Source organism: Vidua chalybeata, chromosome 2 (genome assembly GCF_026979565.1).
Source record: "Vidua chalybeata isolate OUT-0048 chromosome 2, bVidCha1 merged haplotype, whole genome shotgun sequence".
Lineage (NCBI taxonomy): Eukaryota > Metazoa > Chordata > Aves > Passeriformes > Viduidae > Vidua > Vidua chalybeata.
The window spans coordinates 67,007,284-67,031,901 of NC_071531.1; the positions used below are offsets into that span (position 1 = coordinate 67,007,284).

The following is a 24,618-nucleotide window of genomic DNA, read 5'->3' on the forward strand; positions in this document are numbered from 1 at the left end:
CAGGCATGCTGATAAAGGATTCCTGGTATGTTCCAAAGCCTCTTCTCTCAGAGCAATGGAAAAGATTTTGGTTTATAATTTCCTCCCTTCAAAAATGTGTCTTTCATAGTTGAAAGATACTGTCAGAAGAATTCTTAAGATAAGCAATGAGTTCAGTGTCAGAGCCTCATACCAGAGTGTATAGTAAGCAGTAAGTGATGCATTTCTCTGGACTGAAGACAGTCCTGTCTTTGTTCCCCTCTGCCATCCTGTCCAGGCGCTGTGTATGAAACTTGTGTGCACTGTATTGATGGCTTATTGCTATATTAACATACCTCCTGTCATTGATCCATCAAGAGGGGCAGCCTGTTTTCATATGTGGTCCATGGTTTATAACTGTCAAGTTAAAATGAATCTAAAATTTGTAAATTTTTTCTGTATTTTTTAGAGTACATGTTAAGAATAACCATAAAGAATTAATTTAATGTTGTTGTTGAGAAGTTTTTTGTATCTAATTTCTTTGTGCTTGTATAGCAGGCCATTTCAGCATAAGGAATCCTAGTTGTTTGCATCAGAATCAGTTTGTACAGAATGAATAGAATGTATATTTCAGTGTAGATTCCAGAAACTCTGTTGCTCTCATTGGTTTATGATGTTGTATTTTGGGAAATGAAACTCTAAAAAAATCTTCAAACTGTTAAAGGCTTAGTGGCAATAAGACTTCAATTTTTTATTTATTGCATACAGCTTTGCAATATATACCTGGGTTTGTTGTCTTTTTCAGTCACAGCTACCAACTTTAGCAGGTACTTTCAAAAAGAGTGAAAGTAGTGTTAGCTTTAGATTGCTCTGCATTTATGTGAGCAGTAACATTTTACATGAAGTTCCAAAGACCTTTGCCTTGCATCAAGAGAGAACATAGAAATCAGGCATAATCTTACTTCTAAAGACAGAGCATCAAACCAATGATGAATATCTTAAAAACCATGTTTGACCATTGTGCCTGAAATATCTGCATCAAGAGATAGGAAATATGGAAATGACTGATCTTCAGCTATTATAAAGTGCATTTAGTTCTTGCTGTCAACTCTTGTCCTGCTTAATGATTTTCCTTTCTGTATATTTCTCCAGTGCTATCATGCTTGACTTATTTGCCAAAGTCTAAATTGCACAAAGGTATTGGTTACATAACTGTTGATACAAGTTTTTACTCATGCTGCGAATTTGGTTCTATCATGTAGAAACCTTTCTGTTGTCTTCAGGTTGGAGGTCTCAGAGAGATTATGTTGGATGGCCAGGCAGGTTTCTTATTATAATGAAGGAGAACTGTATATCCCCTTTGCAGCAACAGGAATGTTAACTGATGTCTTAAAATGGGTAAGGATTTGCATCCACTTAACAGTAACATAGGGTAAATAGTAAGCCAAAGCATAACATGCAAATATTTGCAGCTGTGCTATCCATGGAAATGGTAAAATTCAGCGTATAGGTGAGATTTGTTAGAGGAAGTGACTCAACAATTGTCAGCTGGAGAGCAGCTCTGGTGAGCAAGGGGGAGCAATTCTATGAAGTTACATGTTTCAGACAGATCATGTGAAATCTCACTTGATTAAGTATTTCCACTATATGGAAACTACTCCATGTTGGAAAGCTTAACTTACATTCACTCAAAATTACAATAGGGAAATTTATGAGGATTTTTTTGGAGAGCAGCATTAGTTTGGCACATAGTCTTTAATGAATACATGGGGCAGAGTGCTCATGCTAAGCTTTGATTTAGAGCCCAGATTCACAAATGTTTGAACTTAATTGCTGCTGAGGGTGTTATGTTCCTCCTTCCAGGTTTGAGGAAATAGTTCACAAAAACATCCCAGGAAGAGAGGTGTGTTTGTGTTTCTCTTGCTGGTAACAAGTCAATTAAAGAAGTATTTATTTTGGTTAATTTCATCTATTTTGTGAATGTAGCAGCTTCAAAGACAGACTGTGGATGAAAACAGCCCTCTTGGAGCTGAATCAAATGCCATAAATATGTATAAGAAAAAAGATTTTCTGTATCATGTAGAATCTTCCCACTAAGGTATGTTGAAATAGGACCTTAATCTCAGTAAGTCTATCCTTGGAGTTATGCTGCAGGGATAGATCAGTGATCTGGATTTGATTTGTTTTGCCAAACGAAGTCTTCATTTGGAGAAATGTAACTCCTGAATCTTATAGCCTGCAAGATAACTACATGTTGTCGTTGAAATTATATTTTGGCTTGCTGCTCCTTCTGGCTTTGCTTTTAGTTTTCCATAGGGAAAAGTGGGTTGCAAAATCAGGATTTTAAATAATTGCTATAAGGTTCTGGTGATTTAGTATCATTCTGTAGTGAAGGCAGAAATAGGCAACAGAATGTAGAATAATGCAGTCTTCTACAAATTCTGTGAGTATTTGAATGTGTAGTTTGGGTTAAGAGCCCATCCCTACCTCCCTTGATAAGTGGACAACTTGTTTGGAGTTGTCTTTTTAATGCAACCCCCACTGAATGCCTTAGGCTGGGTTTGGTACTTGCACAATTTGAATTTCAGACAGGGGTATAAAAAAAGGCCATTTGGATCAGGTGCTGCGCTATTTTTAATGTAAGTTAACCCTTGCAGCACAGAACATTAAATTAATGTGATTTGTAGTGTGAGTTAAAAGGGCTTTCATTTAAAGACTTTACGTGAAAACAAGATTAAAGGAAAGTTTAAACAAGCACCTGAAAGAAAATGCTCCAAGTGGGTGTTTCTGTCTACAGGAGGTGCCTGTTAGGCACCTGGTGTATTTTCCTCTGCTTTTGCTTTAGGTGAGGAAAGTTAGGCAGCTGACCTTGATACAGTGATGCAATGAACTCTTGTTTTCTAAAAGTGAGCTACAGGACATTCCATTTTCTTCTAGAAACCCTTCCATCCTATGATTTTTTTTTTTTTTTTTAATTTCTCTGTCCACTGCTTTCAGCTGTGGAAGTGCTGTCGTCACTGAGAGCTCAGAAGCTCTCTGCAGGCAGCAGTCCTCTCAAAATCAATCTGTTAAATGCCTTCCCCCAGTTAGCTCCAGTCACCTGAGAAAGATAAGTCAGGAGCTGTACCCAGCACTGACTAGACCTTGTGTTAGGGAGGGCAGCCTGCCTCAGAGAGTGACCAGGTTTGTAAAGCTAAGGCCTTGTGACCATTTGTCTGCCTTTCTGACATTCAGAAGGGCAAGTAATGCCTGACTCTTTGTGACTTAAATTTCTAAAAAAAGCATCTGGTTTTGAGTGAACTGGTTGCTTTAGCCAGTTTTGTTTTCATCTGGGGAAAAGTCAGGAAGTTGCCAGAAGTCAAAATGCAGAGCATGCTCTGGCCAGCTTAGAGATGTAGCTTCTCCCTGCTCCTGTGCTATTTTCTCTGATGACAATAGCGAGTACCAGTGCCCTCTTGTGTGCATCTATATGTGATGTGCACCCACATCATGGATTATAAAAAGACATGTGACTGGTCAGGCACATCTTCGACATCATAAGTGACCAATGTGCCATTATAAAGGCTGACAAGATATCTTCTCTTAAAGATATTCCATCATCTTTCTGCTGCATCTTTAGTGTTTAGAAATCTAACCCAAATGTCTAGAAACCATGACTACGCATGCAGTTCCTGCCACTGTTTTCAGTAGGATAGGGTGGTGCTCCAATGTCCAAAGACATCAATGAGTAGGGAGGAAAAAAAACCATTTCTGAAAGTGTGGCAGAAATAGAGATGGTTTAGCAGATTAATCTCAAATACTTTTATAAACATTTAATCCAGATCATTCATAGGTGAGAGTATGAGAAGAAGAGGTAAAAGAAAATTTGAAATTTAGAGTAACAGTTTAATTAAAAGCATTATTATAGAGAGCTCGTTACAACTCATTGAAAATATACTTGAATGAGATTTCTTTTTCTGATGAAAATAATGCTTTTCAAATTTCTGTATTTCAGACAGTGCTAACCCTGGCTGGTGTTTCCACTTAGCTCTCATTAACTTGGATTTAACAGTGAGGAGGGCAGGACCTAAGAGAACAGGGACCCCAACTGAAAGAATAAATAGCCATGCAGTAAGCTTTGTAGTTAAGAACTTTACATTGTATTGTATTGGAACAAGTTCTGCCATAGCCATAAATCTTATTTTCATTCATAAAGTCAGCTAATTACAATGGTAATACACTGGAGAAGGGATGCTCTCTTTTTAAACATGTTTTTTTGAAAAGATTTTATTACTGTTGTTGATATTATTAAAGAGCATGCCCCATGCTTCTTTCTTAAATTCTTCTTTTCTGGGAGAGACCCAAAGTGTGGTTCTTTGTTTCTCTTTATAAGCATAATGAAATCTCACTTTCCAATAAATATACTTTTTTTTTTCTCCTTAGAAAAAGTAGTAAAAAGCACATTGTTGGACAGTTTGTTTCCTACCCTACTGTAGTGCCCATGGGCTGGGGCTGTGGGATTTTTTTTTGTTTAGTTTTAATACAAACAGCACCTGCTGATGGCCTTTGTTTATAAAGGTTTAAAAATATAAAGGAGTCTTTATTGTTTAAAGCTTCAATGCTACTGGTTTGAGTTGCTTCACTGTAAAGGCTTCTGCATTTTTTGAGAAGGCAAATGACCAAAGTCCCTTGATTGAACAGTAGAAGAACGAGGCATGGATATCTAGGTGGCCTGGGAGGATTTTCTGCAACTGGCCACCTATTGCTTGAAAGCTATTAGAAGATAGACACGGGGTCAGCCAGAGGCTAAGTCACTCTGTTCAGTATGGATATCCATGGTGGTAACTTCCGTGGTGACGGTAGTCATCTTGGTAGCCTTCCTGGTAGCCCTGGTGGTAGCTGTGGTAGCCATACCCACCATACTCATCATCAGGGCACTGCATGCCCAGCGACTGCTGGATTGTCATTTCCTGGCGCCGGAGCTGCATGGAATCAATCAGGTCATACACAATCGCCATAGACCACATGGGAGAAGGATACCAGGATTTGACGTTGCCATCTTTCCCCACTAGAAGCATGGAGAAATATTCCGGGCTAATTTGGAAATAATTCCGAATGTCTTTCACCAAATTAGCCGGGATGTCTTCTCGGTCTACAGTTGAGCTTCCTAGGAAGTGATCACATAAAATCAGCATTAATGTTGTGTTTAGGCAATGATGATGATGGTTTCTAGGTAAAAAAATTAGCAACAGGAGATAGGCTATAGCCCAAGCATTGGCAATATAAGATTCTTGTAACTTGCAAGTTCAGATCAATTTCCTGGATCTGAAATGAAATTGCTGTGAACTAAGGATGTATTTTTAACAGCTTTTTTAAGTTTTGTAAACTCATCCTTATTCTCTAGCCTGAAGCTACTGTAGTGTGGTACATCTTTTTGTCATCCCAAATCCATTAATTTCTTTGTTGTCTTTGCAGTTTGGGTCACCAGTTTATGTATTGCAGAAGGCATATGTGGAAAACAGTAACAGTGAAAGAAATCAAAAGAATTGAAGTGTGATAGAAGAATTGCAGGATGTAAAGCCTATAGAGCCTCACTTCTTGAACTGTCCTGATATGTGAGGTGTGGGATGTGGTAGGTGTCATTTCCTCTTCAATGTATATGTTCTAGGGTAAATCTGGTGAAGTCTGTGTTGGGTAAATGAGTAGAAACTGTAAAACAGTAAGTAAACTAAGATCAGTGGGCACATATATACACAGTTAGCTTGGCAACATGACTTACACAGTGGCACCCTGCCTTACAGACTTGAGGTTCTCTGAAAGAGATCAGCAAGCAGGTGGTTAAGGGTGGCCTGGCTGACAAAGGTTATGTGAATTTTCAGACGACTTCAAAAGGTCCTATGATAGCATGGTTGAAGCAGAAGCAAGGTGGGATGAATGTCAGTGTTACTGCAGGGATGGATAGAGATTAAATGTTCACCTTTTTCCCCACACAAGACATAAGAGGAATCAAACAAAGGTATAGGGGCCAAATAAAAGGTACCTCTCTAGAAGTTCTCACAGTGGAACACATGCTAGAAGTCAACATCAATTCAATGGGAGATGAGACAAAGATCTGTTGATCTTAACAAATAGGAACTATAAATAAAGTAATGAAGCCTCTAGTGAAAAATCAGTGGAGGCTGCAAGAGTGTTGATGGAAGAAGTCTGACATCAGCTTCCTCTGTTTATTTTTTCCTCATACACGGACTTAATGTTCCTGTGCTGTAGAAGGACTAGAATGCTTTCATGCAGAGAGCAATTGGAGCACAGATGGGATAAATAAGCTGCTTTCTGTCTTTGTCCCTCCACTGATGGAGGAAGTTTTTTGGATTAGGTAGCAGAGGAAACCACAGCATTTGACAATGGGACTCTTTTAAGGATCTACCTGGAAGAGCCTGCTGGGATGCAAGTGGAATACTAAAGAGAGCTTATATGAAAGATGGAGAAAGACTTTTTAACAGGGTCCAGAGACAGAACAAGGGGTATTAATTTTAAACAGGGTAAATTTAAATTAGATATAAGGAAGAGGTGTTTTAGGATACAGGTGGTGTGACCCAGGAACAGGTTGCCCATAGGGATGCTCTGTCTCTGGAAGTGTTCAAGGATAGGTTAGATGGGGCTTTGAGCAACCTGATGAAGTGAAAGATGTCCCAGCCCATGGCAGTGGGTTGAACTAGATTATCTTTAAGAGATCCTATTCACTCTAAGCCATTCTATGAATATAAATGATGGATCCATAGAGGAGAATCTGCTCATTGTGTGTTCTATTAGCCCTGCAAACTCTTGAGCATGTAAAAAGGCACAGACATTCCTGTCTTTGACAGCAAGGCTGGCAGAAGAGTGTCCTGGGGACTGTAAGTTTAAGCAGGAAATCAAAATGTGAGATGAACTTCAGATATTTGTACTTTTCTTTCTGAAGAACTCATGAAATATTCAGCGCAGAAACACCAAGAAAGCTTTTTGTTTGTTTTTGTCTCATTTCTTAAAAGAAACAAAAGAGGAAGACAGCCATACTCATCCCTCTAAAGCAGTACTCAGCACTGTATGATGCCCTCCATGGGTAGTACTGAAGAAACTGGAAACAGTCACTTACCATTAATTGGATACAACTCTAAGACACCTCCAACGTCTTCTCCAACTCCCAGCAATTTGAGGATAGTTATGTGGCGCAGACCTGTGGAAGAAATGAGGAAGGTTTTGGGTCAGACCAGATATTTGTGCTTATCTTTGGGTAGATCTCAGTTTAATCAGCCAGTTCTGTGCTTGCTACATTAGGCCCCAGTTTCAGCGAGCCCTTTAGGAGAATTACTGATTTCTATGGAGTCCCTGCCAGTCACATCATCTGTCCCAAACATAAGGATAAGCTGATGTGTTGAGTAAATGTGATATAGTTGCATACAGCTGTTCCAAGGACAGCAGCATGGTGATGTGGTTCTGTCACATAGGGATACAAGCGTCAGAATTGCCAGTAAATTGCAGAGGCGATTCTCCAACTCCAGAATCTTCCTGCACTGTTTTCTTGACTAGTAAAGCTTTTACTTATCAAGCACACAGCAAAAAATTATTTAGAGGCAACATAACCTATGCCAGTTAAACTCTGAATGACTGCAGGGAATAGCTTATGACAGATTCTCACTTCATCCATTTGTCCTGCACAAAGGCTTGGACTGTTGCCTCTGCTTTGAAGAAAGACCTTAGGGACAGCAGAAACTGTTCATATAACATGAGTCAGTACAATCTGCAAAATCTTTGATGTAACTGCTTTTATAACATGGAGGTAAGGTGCTTGGAAACATACCACTTAGTTGAAACACCCATTGACAAATGCTTTAGAAACTCACTGGGTTATGTTCAAGCTGTCCCTACCAAAGGGTGGGGATACTCAACTGTTTTGACTATATTTTATTCTTCAGAAAGGATTTTGCAGTGGCCCATGTCGCAGCTTACTTTGGTACTTTCCAAATGAGGTGATGCTGATGCTCTGAATGAAAGCCAGGTGATCATGAATAAACAATCATACTGTGCAGATCTCCCTTCTGGTGCAATTGAAATGCATTGAAATAGCAGCTGTTGAAAGGGACCTGCTTCATTCTCTTGAAGTAGTCTAAACCCTGTATGGTGTGTACATTGCTAGGAACTTTAGTAATCTCTCTACGTTTCATGAAGACAGAAGAGTGTCTCTGGGTCTTGCCCTTAGTTGTCTCCTGGAGAAGCCCTTCTCTCTCCACTATGTAGGTGGACCTTAAATACCCAGCTATGGGTGTGGGAGGGCCTTTATTGGATTGAAATGGATTCCATTAATATTTTTACAGATTTTGGCAATGAAGCAGTAAGGAAAAGAAAAACCCTGATGTCCGTGCATCTCCTCAGTTGGATTTTAAAGGATCTGCCCTTACCAAAGCATTTTCCTTGTATTGTTAAGTTGTGCATTACAAAAAAGCCCCAAAACAATTATTAATCGCCTGAAGAGAAGCTTTGGAGTGTTAGCATTTTCTGCTACATTAGTGTAATGTTTCAAACATGATTCCAAGGAACACTTTGTTTAGCTGTCTTAGCTGGCAGTGTGCTGTACTACCTGCTTAACACAATCTTCCATTTGGATCTGGAGGAAAGTTGTCAGTTGTCAGACTTCCTCAGGCTGTCCAGGTTCAAACATGAGCAAAGGAACCATGTGACGACATCACCAGGAAGGATGTGGTTTGTGGGAGCAAGAATATAATTCCCTCTGACTCACCAAAATTGCAGGCTTGTCCACTGAGAGCAGCAAGCTGCTGGGAATAAGCCCAATCTTCATCACTGGGAGCAGAGATCACCACCAGGCGCCTTCTCCATCGGAACCTGAAAAGAGAGTGTGGCCAGGCATGGTCATGACACTTGACTCAAGTCCTCTCAGCGTTTCTGTTTTCTGTAGGCTGAGATCTGTCATATCTCTCACAGCTTCTAAGTAACAGCTGGGTGGGACATCTTCCCACTTCTGTCCGTCACCGGGAGAGGATAAAGTTTTGTTTGAATTTTACAGTTTGTTTTGAATTTTACAGCTCCAGAACTGTCAAAGAAACACCTGCAGTGCTGCTGCTTCACCAAACAAACACTGCAAAGTTTATGATCTTTGCTCAAAGCCCTTCAGTAGTTACAGCAGTACTGAGAAGTGTATATTCAAGAGAGAAGGATTCCTGTGGAATTCCTCACTAGGCATTTAGCTTTTACATCATTCACCACTGCTGGAACTGCACAGTTATTTTGCAGTCCAAGGGCTGTCTGAGAATTAGGGTGGATCTTCATTTCAGACATAACTCATACTTCTGTGTAAATAATCACTGACCTCTTTTTTCTTTCCTGCACCATGTTTGCTCAAAATACCTTCAACATGGCTCTAAATCTGAGCTTGTTTGTAAGTGTGTGGTTGTGTCAGCTTGTGGCTGCATAGGACATGCATGGGGCAATAAAATAAATCTTGGAATTTTTCTTTACTAGGGACTGCACCATCTACCCAAGATTTTGCATAAGGATCTTTCTTTTCTGTCAAGAAAAGGCAATGCCATAAGGACACTTGAAATTTTTAAAAATTCTAACCTCTAGAGGTTTTTAATATTCTCTCAACAATTTGTTTTTAAAATACAAGTACTTCTTCACTTAACCTAAATAAATCAGATTTATAGGAATTTGCAAAGCTGCAGAGATATTTTTACAGCAGGAAATGATCTTTTAAATGGATGCAGATGTTACTCTGTTATAATAATAGCCTGCTTTTCTGCTGTACCATGTGAAGATCTCAAAATGAAGGCTAATGCAAAGGGTCAATTCTGCTTCACTTAAGAGAAGCTGAAGATAAAGTGTGAGTTGCTTAAAGTTCTCAAAGTCAGAGAAGAAGTTGTTAGAAGAGCAGGGCATGCTGATGTCTTTGCTTGTTGATTGATACTGGTGTTTTTTTACAATTAGGAAAGTAAATCCTTGAAAGGCAAACCTCCTCAATTTTCATCTTTCTCGGGAGAAACAGCAAAGAAGCGTGAATGTGCATGTATAGTTAAGTGAATAGGAATGAGAAGCATTAAGGATCACATATGTGATGTGAAGAAAAGGAGGGGAATTTTGTGTTGTTATTCTGCAAATGGGGAACAAAATAATCTGTGTGCTGTTCTATATAGAAAAGCACCTGGTTACCTATGAACAGTGAGTCAGAATGTGGCCATGTTGCCTAGGGAAAAACTGCAAGTCACTTTAAGATACTTTAATATTTCTTTCTGGTTTTTTGGGGTTTTTTTGTTTGTTTGTTTTTTTATTTGTTTGTTTGGTTTGGTTTGGTTTGGTTTTTTTGGGGTTTTTTGTTTGTTTGTTGGTTTTTGGTTTTTTGGTTTTTTTTTAATATCTCCTTTGGAGTTACGCAGAGTTGAAAAGCGTTGAAAGCCATTCAAGCTGTTTTTGTCCCTGCCCCATGAGCACTTGGTGTGCTTATCTGGGACTACTTAGAACTGCATATCTTAGAAATGAATTCACTTGGTCTTTCACAGCTGTTAGTTTGCCAACACTAATGTACAGATTTCTACTTTATTTCTGACATCAGAAGCCATTGGCCAATAGTCCTGACAAGCCACACCCTTCCCTTTGTAGATCCTTTCTTCCTCCTCTAGCTGTTTTGCATCCTGTTCTGATGTGTGAGCCCAGAGGGCAGCACAGCCAGTGTCTAGATCTTAGAGGGGGACTCACCCTCAAACTTAAGGTTTTTCCTCCTTCTACATGTGGCTTTTAAGTGTTACTCAAGCTGGCTCTGGCTCTCATGGTCTCCTTTCACAGCAGGCAGGTTTGTTAAGAACAATATTTGCATTATTATAACTGAGCTCTGCAAGGAGCAACACCAGGAAGATGATGCCAGAGCTCTTGTTCAGCTCTGAACAAGATATTGGACAAAATTGGAATTAATTTTACAGGGAATCTGACCAGTTAATGTGGCTAGAGAAGTCCACCCAATATTTAAAGCCTTATGCTTGTTTCACAAACAAATGCATTCTGTGCAGCAAAAGTTCTGTTTATAGATGCAACATTCTGCATTTTTTGTGCCCAATTTTCTAATGTGTGTTTATTACTAGGGCTGTTTCCAAGCAAAGAAGAATTTGGGGCCTGTCTCTTTCCAGTATACAAGCTCTTTCTTGTTCTGATCAGCTGTTTCCAAACTGTGGTTGTTCTTGGTGGTCTCAAGGATGAATCACTGGGACCTAAACAGGAGGTGGTGAGGTGGGTGGGATGGATCTTGTTAAAGGCTCTCTTTCTGTTGAAGTGGCCATTGAATTTTAAAATGTTTATGAACCAATAACCTATTCATTTACATGTTGCTCCTTTTCTCCGCATCATAATCCATCATGCTACCTCACTTACTTTTAAAGCCTATTTTAAAACTTATTTTTAAATTAACAGTGTATTCCCATGGATTCTCATAGTAGGTGAGGAGGATGCAGTTGTAAAAGGTAAGTCTAGAATGAGGGGGTAGCCCTAATTTCATGTCAATTATCCTGTGATAATTGAGAGAGGGCTGTAGCTACATAGCTCTTCTGTGGGTCTGAATGCCCACAGTCCAGATAAATTTATTGCCTGGAATTTAGGTCTCAGGGTAGAGTAATAACACAGCATGTAGAGATTGCATAAACAAAATTGTCTTTCTGTAGAAGTTCTCCAACATTTTGCAAAAGACATCTGCAAGACCTTTAATAATATGACTAATACTGGCAAAGACAAACTGTTATTGCAAGCAGGATAAGAAGGAAGTTAGAATTAATTGCTGATTTGAACTACGTGGAAGGGATTAGAATGGGATTAATGAGATTGGGATGGTTGATGATCAAAACGCATAAACACTGTGCTTCATACATTCAAAACATTGAGCTAACATCTGTGACTTAATCCTTATTTGCTCTTCTAATACAAATCAGTTTTATTATCTCCATGTCATGATGGGGAAACTGAGGCACCGATAATCAGTGTCCAAGGAAGATTTAGTTCGTCAGGAAACATGCTTCCTGTCTTTCAGCATTCTATACAAGACTGCATTCAGCTCTGTCTGCATCTCTGTATTTGCTTAACATTGTAAATACTGAGAAATCTTTATTTAAAAATCCCAGAAATAGTTACATGGGTATTTTTCCAGTAATAATAATTAGTAGCTAATTAGTAGAACTAGCAGCAGACAAGAACAGAAGGTGATACCTGGATAAGAAGCTCTCAAGGGATTGCTTCTTATCTTCTTTGCAGACAATGCCCTCTTTTTTCTGTCTTTCCATGTCTTTAATTCGTGATTGGAAGGTGTCAATCAAATCAAACACAGACTTCATTGCTATGGGTACTTCATAGTATTGCTGTTAAGAAAAAAACAAGACAGGTGGGTATGAGGATGCTCATATTAGCAGCCTTTCTGCATGTATCACAGCACTGTGATATTTAGAGATCCAAGTATTCTAATTTGCATGCAGGCAACAAGGCCTAAAACAGATCAGAAACTATGGAAAATATCTTTGCTTTTGCAGTCAGACTGCCCTTTGGAAGTGGCATGTTTTCATTATTTGCCCAAACTGATAAAGCCATGACATTGCAGTTATTATATTCTTTTGTAAGGCCATTCATCTAGAGGATTGTCCTTATGCAGTATGCTGTCATCCTCTTGAGCAGCCAAACTGTGTGTTTTAGAATGCCAGATACTACATTAGAACCCTTTCAGGTGTGGGGAACAGAACCTCATCATTCCTGCAGAAACACAATTCCTGAGTTCCCCTAAGTGCAGAAAATGAAGATAGCTACCTTAAGTTCTGAAAATTAAGCTTCCTGTTAGCAATAACCAGGTCCTGCATCAGTATCTTATGTGCCTCAGATGCAAGTGTGAAGTGTAATTTCCTACATTTTTCTTTTTTTTTTCATATGTTTTCACTGCATTTTCTTTCAAGAGAGCTGAGTTCAAAGAGTTGAAACCCTCACCTTGACCTTCATGTCAGTGTCTGTCAGCACCATGAAGAAATCATCGTAGGTCATCCCATACTCTTTCCTCAACTCACTGATGAGCTGCTGGTCCACAAGATCTTCATCTTCTATCACTTTCATGGGCTTTTCATTATCTTAATGTGAGGCAAAAGAGAAATAAAAATAGTCATGGAATCACACAGCATTCTGCCTTTAATTTTGCCTCAAAAGAAAAGGGAGGATTAATTTCTCAGAGGCTCTCTTCCTGCTGCATATTCAATGTATTACAAACCATGTGTGTGAACTTTTCATTCCTATGACTTTTAACTGTCTAGTATTCCTTCCATCCTAATACTCTTTGAAAATCAGTTGATCCTAGGGCTCATGCACTTTACTATTTATGATTTGTACGGTTTTTGAGAAATCTTGCTTTTTCCTGGAAACATCTTTGAGATTTTTTCAATATGCTCATACATGTGTATGCATGTACTACTCATTTCACCAGCTCCTGAAATGTAGCCACTTCTGTAATTGAAAAGAGAAATTTTGACAATGTGCACCATGTGAAATGAAACAGCATAGGTGATTTGGATCAGTAAAATATAACTAGAACAGGTTGAAGTAGGCCAGGACAGTAGAGTTAACCTTACCAGTCTTAAAAATTCACATGTAGTGACTATAAGAAAACAGAAACTGTTTAACATGTCTTGAATGCTGCAGTGCTGGCAGCATACCTCTCCAGATACCCCCCTTTGGCACTCCTTCCTCCTTCTGCTTGCTGATTCTAGCAGCCTGACAGGCAAAAACTTAGTTTTGAGTACAACTTGTACCTACTCAGTGGTCCACTCTAAGAAGAAATTCTGAAACAATGAGAAAAAGACTTCTGAAGACGGAGATTTGAAGACAAGCCTATGGAGGTCCTGAGGTTCCTTACATCCTGTGGAACCAAGTGGGCATTGCAGTCAAGTCCTGAAAGTCTCTGTGTCATCAGCACAGCCTCAGCTGTAGCATCCATCACAGCCCTGTACAACTGCAACAGTGCTGAAACAAGCCTCCATATGCAATTGTAGGCCTGGAAAGCTAAGGACAGGCTAAACCACACACCAAGTGAAATGTTACCTGGGCACCAGGAGCTCCCTGCAAACACTGCTTGCCTATGCCCTGTGACACCAATGTGAATGTTATATTCATCTTCTCACTTAGAAATCCCAGCCATGGCTTAAGTGACCTGCCTGAAGTCTGAGACACAGCAGGTCATCGAAATGCAGAAATACAGTTTTCAGTCCCTTGCTCCATAATTATTTGTCAGCAAATAGAGATGTGATTAATTGATCCAAGTGAAGCACACAGCAACAGGAAAGATTTTAGTCATTATACACCAAAGCATTTAAAATAGTTTTTTAAACATACATGGCTTTTAAGGAGCATACTGATCTGATTCAAATTTTGCAGCAGGTCCATCCTGTGTATAGACTGAATGAAACTTCTGAATTAAAATTTTGGGGAAATGTCTGAATTAGAATCTGATCTTTAGGTTTCACAACTTGAAGCGACTACTTACAAAAAAAAAAAAAAAAACAAACAACCAGAAAAAAACAAGCCAGCAAATATTAAAATTTGGTTATACTTATCATGTTATATATCTAATTTATATGACTTTTCATTGTTATATGTACCTCAGTTCAAAGTTTTATAAAGAATTAACAAGCAATGCTATTAACTTTTGATTGGATGGATTCCTAGATGTGCTAATTGGTTATCCACTTCATAAATATATCTAAGTCCTGCCTCAGGTGCTTGATGAATGAGATTTATGTATTACTAATGGCAAGTAGGACCATCAAAACATAGACTAAAAGTTCATGTTTAAAAGCAAATACTATCTCATTGGCCTAGATGGAGATAGAAAAGTGCCAAAGTTGTTATTGTGAAATGTGACGGAAAACAGCTAAGGTATAGGAGTACCTTAGACCAACTGACCTGTGGCACCTTTCTGCTTTAAACTCTAGATATCAGTATGAATTTAGCTCTTTAGAGTTTCCTTTTTAGGAGATTTTCTTTCAATACTTAAAATGAAAAGAAGAATATTAAATTACAGACTGATACACAAAATTCTGTATCAAGGAAAAAAATAATGCCACAAAGGCTGACCCGCCTTTCAAATTTGGAAATAATTTCTGTGGAGAAAAAAGAAGTTAATCTAATTGCCTCTTTCCTTACAAATCACTATTTGTCCCTGACACCTGCCTCATAAAGGACATCTGGGATCTGCATGAAGACTCACCAGAGCTGAGACTATGCTGCTACCTGCAAACCCTTGCTCTCTTTGCTTTTTCTCTGAAAGAATGGAGAAACATTTCTCCACATAACTTTGGCAGCTAGACAGGCTGGGAAGATGATTTATCTTTAGAAATAATTCCAATGAGGTTACAAAGAAGGCCAGCGGGTTGTTATAGCAGTGCAGTGGCCTAATAAATTAGGTGCTTGCTTTGATTATAGGATGGGTACCCAGGGGCTGATATTTAGTTGATTAAAGCACTGTTTCTCATGGGGAAAAGAGACCACATTTGTTAACTTGGGCTGAAGAGAAGACCTCTGCAGTGACACTCAGCTTTTGTGTCATTCCAGTGGGAAAGTGGGAAATATTCTCTGGTATCACTGTGAGCTAATTTCAACCAGTGTCACTGAGTTCTTTCATTGACCACTTCTAAATGTGTTCGAAATTTCAAGTGAAAAGTCTTTTCTGTTGACTTTTCTGTTGTTGTCTTTTGTATTTCAGTCCCAAGATACAGCACTCCAAGTAGACCTCATCATGCTGGGTGCTCAAGCTTCTCACTACAGAAACATACTGTGTACAAAATGTTTCTTAGGAGCTTTTGCTGCCTCTGATGGTCACAGAGAGTGAGCCTTGAAGAGACCATACAAACAGGAAGGGTGGAGGAGAAGGGGAGGTGGAACAGAAAGATATTTGTATTATTAATTTGTATTGTGTGTATTGCTATAAAGCTCAGGATTTGGTGTTTTGGGCAAAGTTGTAAGGTGAACTTCATGTAAGGTTTAACCTATACCCTTCTAAATCTCCTGTTTTTCTTCAACAATTTAATTCCTCATGCGGGAACTCAGCTGTTATATACACTTATGTGGTTTGGGGAAAGTTTGGATGTAGGTTAAGTTTGGAACAGGCTGAAAGAGTATGGTCTATGTCAGAGTGAATATCTGAATATTAGCCAGACTAGAGCTAAATATAATCCTAAACAGTCCACTGACAGGCAGATGGATCTAGGTACACAAAAAGTGACCTTGAGTAATCTTGGCCTGATGTGGAAAATCCTGCACTGCTCCAGATTTGTCAAGGAGGTGCAAAACTGGACAGTCTGGCAGGATTTGTGACTCACTGTCACTCAAGGACACAAGGCTAGATCCTGTCCCTCTGAGAGTAGCAGAGGCACAGCTGGAAGCCAGACATAAATCTGTCATCCTCTGGCCATTCATATGCCAGACCTGAAATACCCTGCAGCTGGTCAGGTCCTGAGCTTTCTGTTCCATCACACATCTTTTCCCAAGATTTGGTAAAAACAGATGAACTTTGAGGGGAAAGATGTGGTGGACTTGTAAGCAAAATTAGAAGCTTTTATTCTATTTGCAGTATAGAACTGTAGAATATTTGTACTTTTTTTGCTTCATCAAGCAAAGCACTCACAGTGGTGTTAACCTTTAGATTCAGACAGAAATGAGATAATGCAATGATTCAAGAGATACCTAAGCTTAAGTGCTTTGCTGGACTGCAACCTGAAGTCTTTTGTCCAGCCACTATTGTTGCAAAAGGACAGGTTTTCACTGGCTTTGGTGGGTGCTTCCCCAGGACATGAATACTGACAGCAGTTGTTTCAAAGCTACCTCAGAGAGATGGATGCCCAATGTCACTTGTCTACATGGAAAATCTGAATGTGAAGAAGGTGGCACTAAATATGTCTAGATGAGCTACCTTTCAGGTCCTGCATAGTCTTAGATTTTGACCCAAGCTGGGGTGATTTTTCCTGTTCTGTCTGTATTGTGCCCATGAGATGGAAAGAAAGTATTAAAAGAAAATGAACCTAGCTGGAAGTGGTCAATTTTCATGCTGCTGTTGTTCATGGTGCCGAAAATTGTGATGACTGAGATCTTCCTGGTTGCCATCTTGCAGAAGCTCTCCAGATACTCGTCTCGCTGCTGTACGTACATGGTGTTGTCCACCTTGGGGGTTGTGATCAGCTGGTTGGTGGCAGAGACAAAAGAGTTTGTTTAAGGAATGAAACAGGTGATTATTTTACTGAAGGAGAAGTAGTGGCTGTCTGCAAAGCTGGCTCTCTTTTCCATAAAACTGTTATTTCTGTTTGGAGTGTACCTTCATGCCCAGCCTGAACCAAAGACATTCAGCCAGCTACAGGAAAACCTTTGGAAGCAGGTACAGCTGGTTGCACCAGCTCCTCTGCTGCTTCTACCCCAATGCTGGTAGAAGAAATACCATGATATTTTACAGAGAGTCACATACTCTCCTTTTATCCCTTGCCCTGCCAGGCCCACCAGGTCTCCCTCACAGCCTGCAGTGGTGCTCTGACTCACTCACAGGGCACCCATTCTGCCCTCATCCCACGGTCCAGGCAGGGTTCCCGTGCCTGTTTTGACTGCCAAGGGGTGAGTACAGCTAGGGCTACATGAATACTTATGTAACTGATGGCCATCTAGGAAAACCTTGAAGAGTTGCTAAGGCCACTGTGACCTCATGTGAAAATGACTGATTTTGCTTTTCTTTGTTCTAAGCCACTTTGATGTCTTATGGGACTTGCATGAAGGCACAGCTGTAGGCAAAAAGGAAGAGGAACAATAACAACAAAAGTATAAAAAGCTCTACATTCTACAGTATTTACTTCAAAGACTTCTAAGGATTGCTAAGATTTAATTTTTAAAAAATTTAGAGCATAAGATTCAGATCCTTCATCAGTAACTGAGATGAAAATATTCCAGGGAAGGGGTGTACATAACAATATTCAGTGATCCTATGCAGCAGTTTCCAGCAGAAGATGCCTAGGAATGCAGCAGCTCTAGCAATGTAATTCTCCTAACTGGCAGCAGTGAACTGCAATCAAGCACCTGCCACTGACCTCCCAAATACAAAGGGCGACTCAAGTTTTATGATTTAAGGTCACAAATAATTACCAAAATCCTTCAATTACAAATTTATGCTTTAATCTGTAACAGGAATAATAATTTTCTTGATGCCTTCTGGAGTTTGTGGGGCCTGAAGGCTAATTTTTACTGTACACTCTTTATAAATGCAGTTCATCAATGTAAAAACAATTCTAGGCTTATAAAATTTGCCTCTCATTTATGCAAAGGCCCCTGGCATGACTACAGCTTTCAGACATGAAGGTGAATGAGAGTGACAGACAGAAAGAGAATTTGGTTTCAGGGCTACAGCGTGTAACACATTGCTTTTAAAATGCATATAAAAAAAGCTTCAAATAAAAAAAAAAAGGATTATGAGAAGGGCTTGAGGACTGAGATGAAAAATAGACCATTGGTTTGTATTGTCTCCTCCTAGTTTTGGAGGTCATAAGCTAGAATGCAGAGTCAAGCCTGAATCTGATCTGTGTCTTCAAACCTTGTAAAACAAAGCAAATTTCCAATCAAAGCTTTGTTCCAGGTCTGTTTCAACCCAGGCTGTATGTGCACTGTCTCTATCAGTGTTTGCATCACAGAATCACAGGATGGTTTGGATGAGAAGGGACCTTCAAGATCATCTTGTTCCAACCCTTCTGCCAGGGGCAGGGACACCTTCCACTAGACCAGGTTGTTCAAAGCCCCATCCAGCCTGGCCTTGGACACTTACAGTGATAGAGCATCCACAACTATCACTTTCCCTCTTTTTTATAAACTCTCTTTAGGTACTGGAATGCTCCTGTAAGTTCTCCCTGGAGCCTTTTTTTCTCCAGGGTGAACAACCCCAACTCTTTCATCCTGTTTCCAAAGGAGAGGTGCTCCAGTCCTCTGGTTATCTTCCTGTTTCTTGTTTGCATGCATGTGTGTGTGTGTGTGTGTGTGTGTGTGTGTGTGTGCATATGTGCAGGTGGGTATATATGGAGTGTTACAAATAAACTGCCAGCTGGCATTTCATCACCACAGAGAAATAAACAGAAAATCCAAACTCACAAGGCCAAAATTTCTAAACATTTGTAAGACTGCAACAAAAGCCTCACTATAGAGAGGTGAGGCTGTTGGATTCAAAACCCATATTTTTTTTTCAGTTTCTGCACCTGGGACCTATATTTGTCATTAACTGAACTTAACCCAGAATAGACTTCAAAATTCCAGATGTTTGAAATTCACACTGAAATCTGAAATTGTTAATGATGTAGAGCTTAAAGCCCCATGTCCGTCTTAAAAGATATTTGGAAAAGGACTGAAACAATGTCCTTGGAAGCCAGTCTGAAAGGCAAAAGTACAGCAAAGCAATGGGGAACAACTTGGGTAGAACTGCTTCTGCAGCAATGTGGGCTAATTCTCTAGAGAGGGAGTTTAAAGACTCATGAATGACAGAGTTAATTGTAAGGATTGTTCCCCTAAGGGAACTGAAGAGTTTGATTGGAAGGAATGCCAATAGGCATGTGTGTGGATTCAAAGAAGCTTGAGAAGTTCTTTATTTTCCACATGTGCTGTGCAAGGAAAATGAGAAAACAGAGTTCAGCCACTGCTTTTACTAATAACCAAACCAAACCTATACTTCAGGGAGATTCAGACTAAGCAGGTTGTTACTAGATTCTGGAAAAGTGAGGTGCAGCATGGCATAATCATTTTTCTTCACTGAGTTCTGGCCTGATAACCTGAGATTGTGCAACTCTTTTCTCAGAGATCCAGCTGTGAGGTGGCCCAGTATCAGAAGGTTCAAATTTCAGACAATCCTTCAAGTTGCCAGGACTCTTGATGGTGTTCTGAATTAGCAGCCTGACATCTGTGAGCTTTACTTTTGGCTCTTTTATTTTTAAGTTTGTTTATATTTGTCCTGATGCTACATATATTCTTGGAAACCACAATTTCAAGGATCCCAGTTTCTGCATCATTTGTCTCCCTGAGCTTTTGTTTTGGCTAAATATTGGTTAACAAGTAACTAATAGGCATTATTTGCAAAATTCAGTCAAGTTCAATTTTTTCAAATATATGTCTTTTTTCCACTTCTAGTGCTAGCTTTGCACATTCCCTACATCTTGAAGAATGGAGATGGGGAGAAGAAAGTTGCCTTGTTTTCAGGCCCATGAATCATCAGCAGAATGATTCATTACATTCCAATGGTTGAAATCTTAACTTGGCATCTTAGCTTGGCACCTTAGCTATTTGTACTGGAATATGGAGCATGAAAGTCAAAGGCATTTGTGACAATGATTATTGGACAATAACTGTGAAACAGACCAGCTTGCAGCAGGATAATTGCAAGAAACCAGCTCCCACAATAATATTTTTAAAGAACTGTTTTCCAAAGTGTACCCTTCAGGATATGTGTCATCTGCCAGAAAAAACATTTGCTCTACAACTAAAACTGTTTCCTATCCCAGGTGAAATGGTTTTTATAAGTAGTTGGAAAAACATACAGTGCTATAAAACCTGGGGACAAGTAACTCCAGACCATGCTGAAGTTCTCAGGCTTGAAAACTTACTGGAATGTTACAGTTTAATACAAACAGCATGAGAAAAACCCAAACCAAAATAAAGTTTGCACAGGATCTCTGAAGATGTCTAGGAGATCTGAATGCCAAATTCCCATCAGATCTTAATCCCAAATTCCCCATCCCTCAGGGCACCTGATCACAAGCCTTTGTGCATATCCTCAGTCAGATGTGCACTAGCATTGCCAAGCCACCTGGCTTGCTTCCAGCTTTAGGACACCAGTACCAATATGAAGCAGGTGTGCCAGCTGGCAGGACAGGCAGAGCACTGAAACGTGGTAACTTTGGCAAGTACCCCAAGGTGATGAATGGATGTAATCCACACTGGAACCTCATTTTATTGATCATAATGATACGGATCCTGACACCTACATATCCACTGGAAGCAAGATAATCTGATGGCTCTATGGTGGCTCATGGAAGTGGCTGGGAACAGGTTTTATCCTAATCTCTGGATGACTGACTCTTATCCTGCATGTAAAATTTCCAATATGAGGCTGTGAAACCTGTTGAAAACAGTCATTTAGGTCTACAGATTTTACCTCTTTAGACAAAAGCACCAAAAAAGAGTACTGGAAACCCTCTATAAAGTTATAGTTCCACATACTCCTTCTACGAGGGAGATAAGACTTTATTTAGGTAATAAAATTCAGATGAATGAATTACTTACAATGAGTCTCCTCTTGCCTTCGAAATATTCCAGGAGGTTAGTTGCTGATTTCCTGGGAGGCTGTAGGAAAGTCTTCTTGTTGGACTTGGGAAAATCCTTATTCTCAGTCCTGCTTCCCTTCTTCTTTTTACTGCGGTCTTTGTCCTGCTTGCTCTTTTTTTCAGCTTTGACCTTCTTGGACTGCTTCTCACTCTTCTGCTGCTTGTCAGGTCTGTCCTTCTTCTTCTTCTTCTCAGGTTTATCCATTCGGTCATGCTTCTTTGATTCTTTTCCTTTCTTTGGGGGAATATTTCCCGCTGCAAACTGTTCCTCTAAATGGGAACTAGCAGGCTTGCTCGGGTCATATTTATCTTCATACTCATTACTGAGTATCTTTTCTTGGGTCTTCTTTTTTGGTGGTTTAGTCTTAGTTGGTTTGTGTTGCCCAGGTGTGACATTCAGGTCCCTGTGGTTAAAGTCCTTTCTGTCAGTTCTGTTATCTTTAAATCTACCCACATTTGCCTTTGTATAGTGCACTGAGGGAGCTGTTGGGAGTTCTGTGAAACCGTCATAGCGGGCAGCCTTGTTTGGTTTCCGTGTGGCTGCCACTTGTTTCTCTTGGTGGCCGTGCTGCCGGTCCCTGCGGTTTGTTTTCCACACAGGAGAGTAGAAGTCCTCAGAGGCTGTGACTCGTGGCGTGGTGGCATTGGGGGCTACTGGCAGCCTGTGGTACTCTGTGTTGGAATGTGACTTCATGGTCCAGGTCCTCTGTGTGCTGGGGAGGGATGTAGTTGTTGTTGTAGACCGGCTGGCTGTTGTCACTGCATGGGTGGTGGCACGAGCAGTCGTGGTGGTGGAAGGGAGGGTAGTGCTCCTTACTGTAGGCAGAGGAGTGGCCACTGTGGTTGTCATTGGTTTCCTCACTGTTTTGGTCCTTGTTGGCTGATTATTGTTCCTCCTTGGATCCTCCTTCCTTGCTGACACCTGGCCATGTTCACTGCCAGGGGTAGGCTGCATGGTGCCGCCATTATTGCCTTCCTCAACCACTTGCCCCTCTACCCCAGCTGCTTTGCATGTCTGGATGAAACCCTTCTGCCTCATCTTCTCAATTTTTCTGATGGGGTTCTGATCAATGACTTCGTACATAGCCTCTAGCCTGACTGGATAAGGATACCGTTCCTCCACTTGCAGGGTTTTCTTCAACAGTACCATGCCAAATTTCCCTTTCTCCAGTTTCAGAAAGCTCATGAGCTTAGGGATAAGGGCAGGATCTAGTGGCTGTTCCAGGATTTTTCCTTCATTGGTTATCCTTCTTACTTTTCCCCCTTCTTCCCCTTCTTCGTGGAACAACACAATCTGCTGGATGTGCCTCTCAGCCAATTCACAGTAAACATCATTTTTCAGCAGGCTCATCATGAGCCGGTAGTAGCCCTCAGAGGCATGGGGGGCAGAAATGACCCACACCCGATTTTTCCCTGCAAAGCTGGCCAGGATACTGGGAGAACTTGACCCTGAAGGGAAACGTACCCCTCGTGACTGGGTGGCAGAGGATATCCCTTCATCCTTAATCATCTCGGACTTGGGGTATTTGGCTGCAGCTGTGAGTCTCTGTACCAGTCTCATTCTGGTCCCTGTGCCCCTGGCCTGGGAACGTGCTTCCCCTTGCAGGAGATTGGCAGGTGGCTTTGGAGGTGCTGAAGAATCCCTTTTGGTGACAGGGTGTTGAGGATTCAGGTTTGAATTCCTCAGGGATGCTCCAGACCTTCTCAGGAGGCTGCTTGAAGCCCTGTAAGCCAGGGGCACTTTCCTAACTCCATGGCTCCCCCTCTCCACTAGCCTCTCTGTCTTCTCAGAGCCACACACTAACCATGCTGCCCACAGCAGGGCTAAGCTGAGAGCTGGCCTCCAGTTCATTGTGCAGTCTGTGTTGGGGAGGGGAGAAGGAGAAAAATTAGATGTTAACAGTATGATGATATCTTGCACAAGTGATTAAAAATGCAAAGCACAGACTGGCTATTTAGTGTGATTTATAAGTGCTTGATGACACCTCAGTCCTGCCCTAGTGGCTTTGTAAGTTTTACAGTTATTTTTGGAAAAAACACAGAATGGATCACTTTATGAAAAAATGAGATCATCCTTCTGTAACACGATACCATCTATCTAAAACGACACCGTGATCTGCATCCTTCTCTCTCTCTCTCCCCGTTTCTCTCACACTCTCACTATACATGCAAAGACACACAGAGATGGGGTCCATACAGAGAGCAGAAAGACAAGAATTTGACTTGAAACTTACCCTCTCAGGGAAGTTCCCCTGCCAGAGACGAGTTCTCACGTCTTTTTCCTTTAAAAGGAGACCAGTGCCATACAGCTTTACTGTTGTTCAGTGATTTATCTTTTAGCAGCCTAACAGGTCGCAGAGCCCGTTGTGTGTCTTTTAACTTTCTTCTTCACCTTCTTGACAGGCGGGATGAGGTTAGCGGAAATTTCCTTTGTGATCTCTGCTTCTCCATTTACCTGCAGGTCTGGATTTTTGCTGTGCCGGTTATCCACACAGGCAGGGATTTCATTTAAGAAAAGGGAACTTCTGGTTGCTCCAAGTCCCTCTCTTTGAAACTTCCCAAACCTTCCCACTCCTTGCTTTCTCAGTCCCGTTTAGCTCTTTTGTTTCCAGAGAGGAAAGCACCAGCCCTAATATATTTTCCAGGCTGAAGAAAGACACAGGAATGTGATGCTAAAAAAAAAAAAAAAAAAAAAAAAAGGTCGCTTCGCTTTCCACTTTCTCCACACTTTGACAAAAGCAAATTGTAAAACACTCGTCTTTTTTTCTTCTTGGCTGGCTCCAGTCCCAGAAATGTCAGGCAACCCCGGCCCTGCTCCGAACCAGCCTCAGACAACGGTGGCCACTGGAAATGGGGGAACTTCACTCAGGATTTAACAGCTCAGCAGAACCCGCCTCCTCCCCACTCTGACACAGGGAGGGAGGAGGAGGAAGGCTCTGGGGGCTGAAACACTGCACAGCATCACAGAGCACTTCAGAGAGAGGGTGACTCCAACCTTAACTCTTTCCTTCACGCATCCTAGCTCTCTGGTGTTCTCCGACCTCAGCATTTTCTTTCCTCCCACCACATGGACACTGTCTGGATAAAAAAGTGTGTTTCTCCATCAGTCTCAATAACAGCTCTGCTGTTTAAGAATTATTATTTTAAACCTCATTGTTTCTGCCTTCTCTTTTCCCTTTCCTTGTTTTTTATTGTTTTTTTTTTTTGGGAGTTCCTCAGTGAAATCCATTTTTTCTTCACTTTCCAGCCAGTTTTTCTTTCAGGTCCTCATGTATGTCAGTATATTCTTTTCTCA

General features: G+C 40.6%; 1 protein-coding gene across 1 annotated transcript; it reads right to left on the bottom strand.

Annotated features, from left to right (window-relative positions):
- Positions 1–676: 676 nt before the first annotated feature.
- Positions 677–24,156, bottom strand: CCDC80 (coiled-coil domain containing 80). Its single transcript, XM_053936667.1, has 8 exons — positions 23,558–24,156; positions 21,283–23,183; positions 17,010–17,166; positions 12,934–13,070; positions 12,172–12,320; positions 8,711–8,814; positions 7,070–7,150; positions 677–5,104 (listed from the first exon to the last, which is right to left on the bottom strand). Exons 2-8 carry the CDS (start codon positions 23,173–23,175, stop codon positions 4,758–4,760), a joined length of 2,868 nt encoding a protein of 955 aa, XP_053792642.1. The 5' UTR covers positions 23,176–23,183; positions 23,558–24,156; the 3' UTR covers positions 677–4,757.
- Between the last annotated feature and the right edge of the window lie 462 nt (positions 24,157–24,618).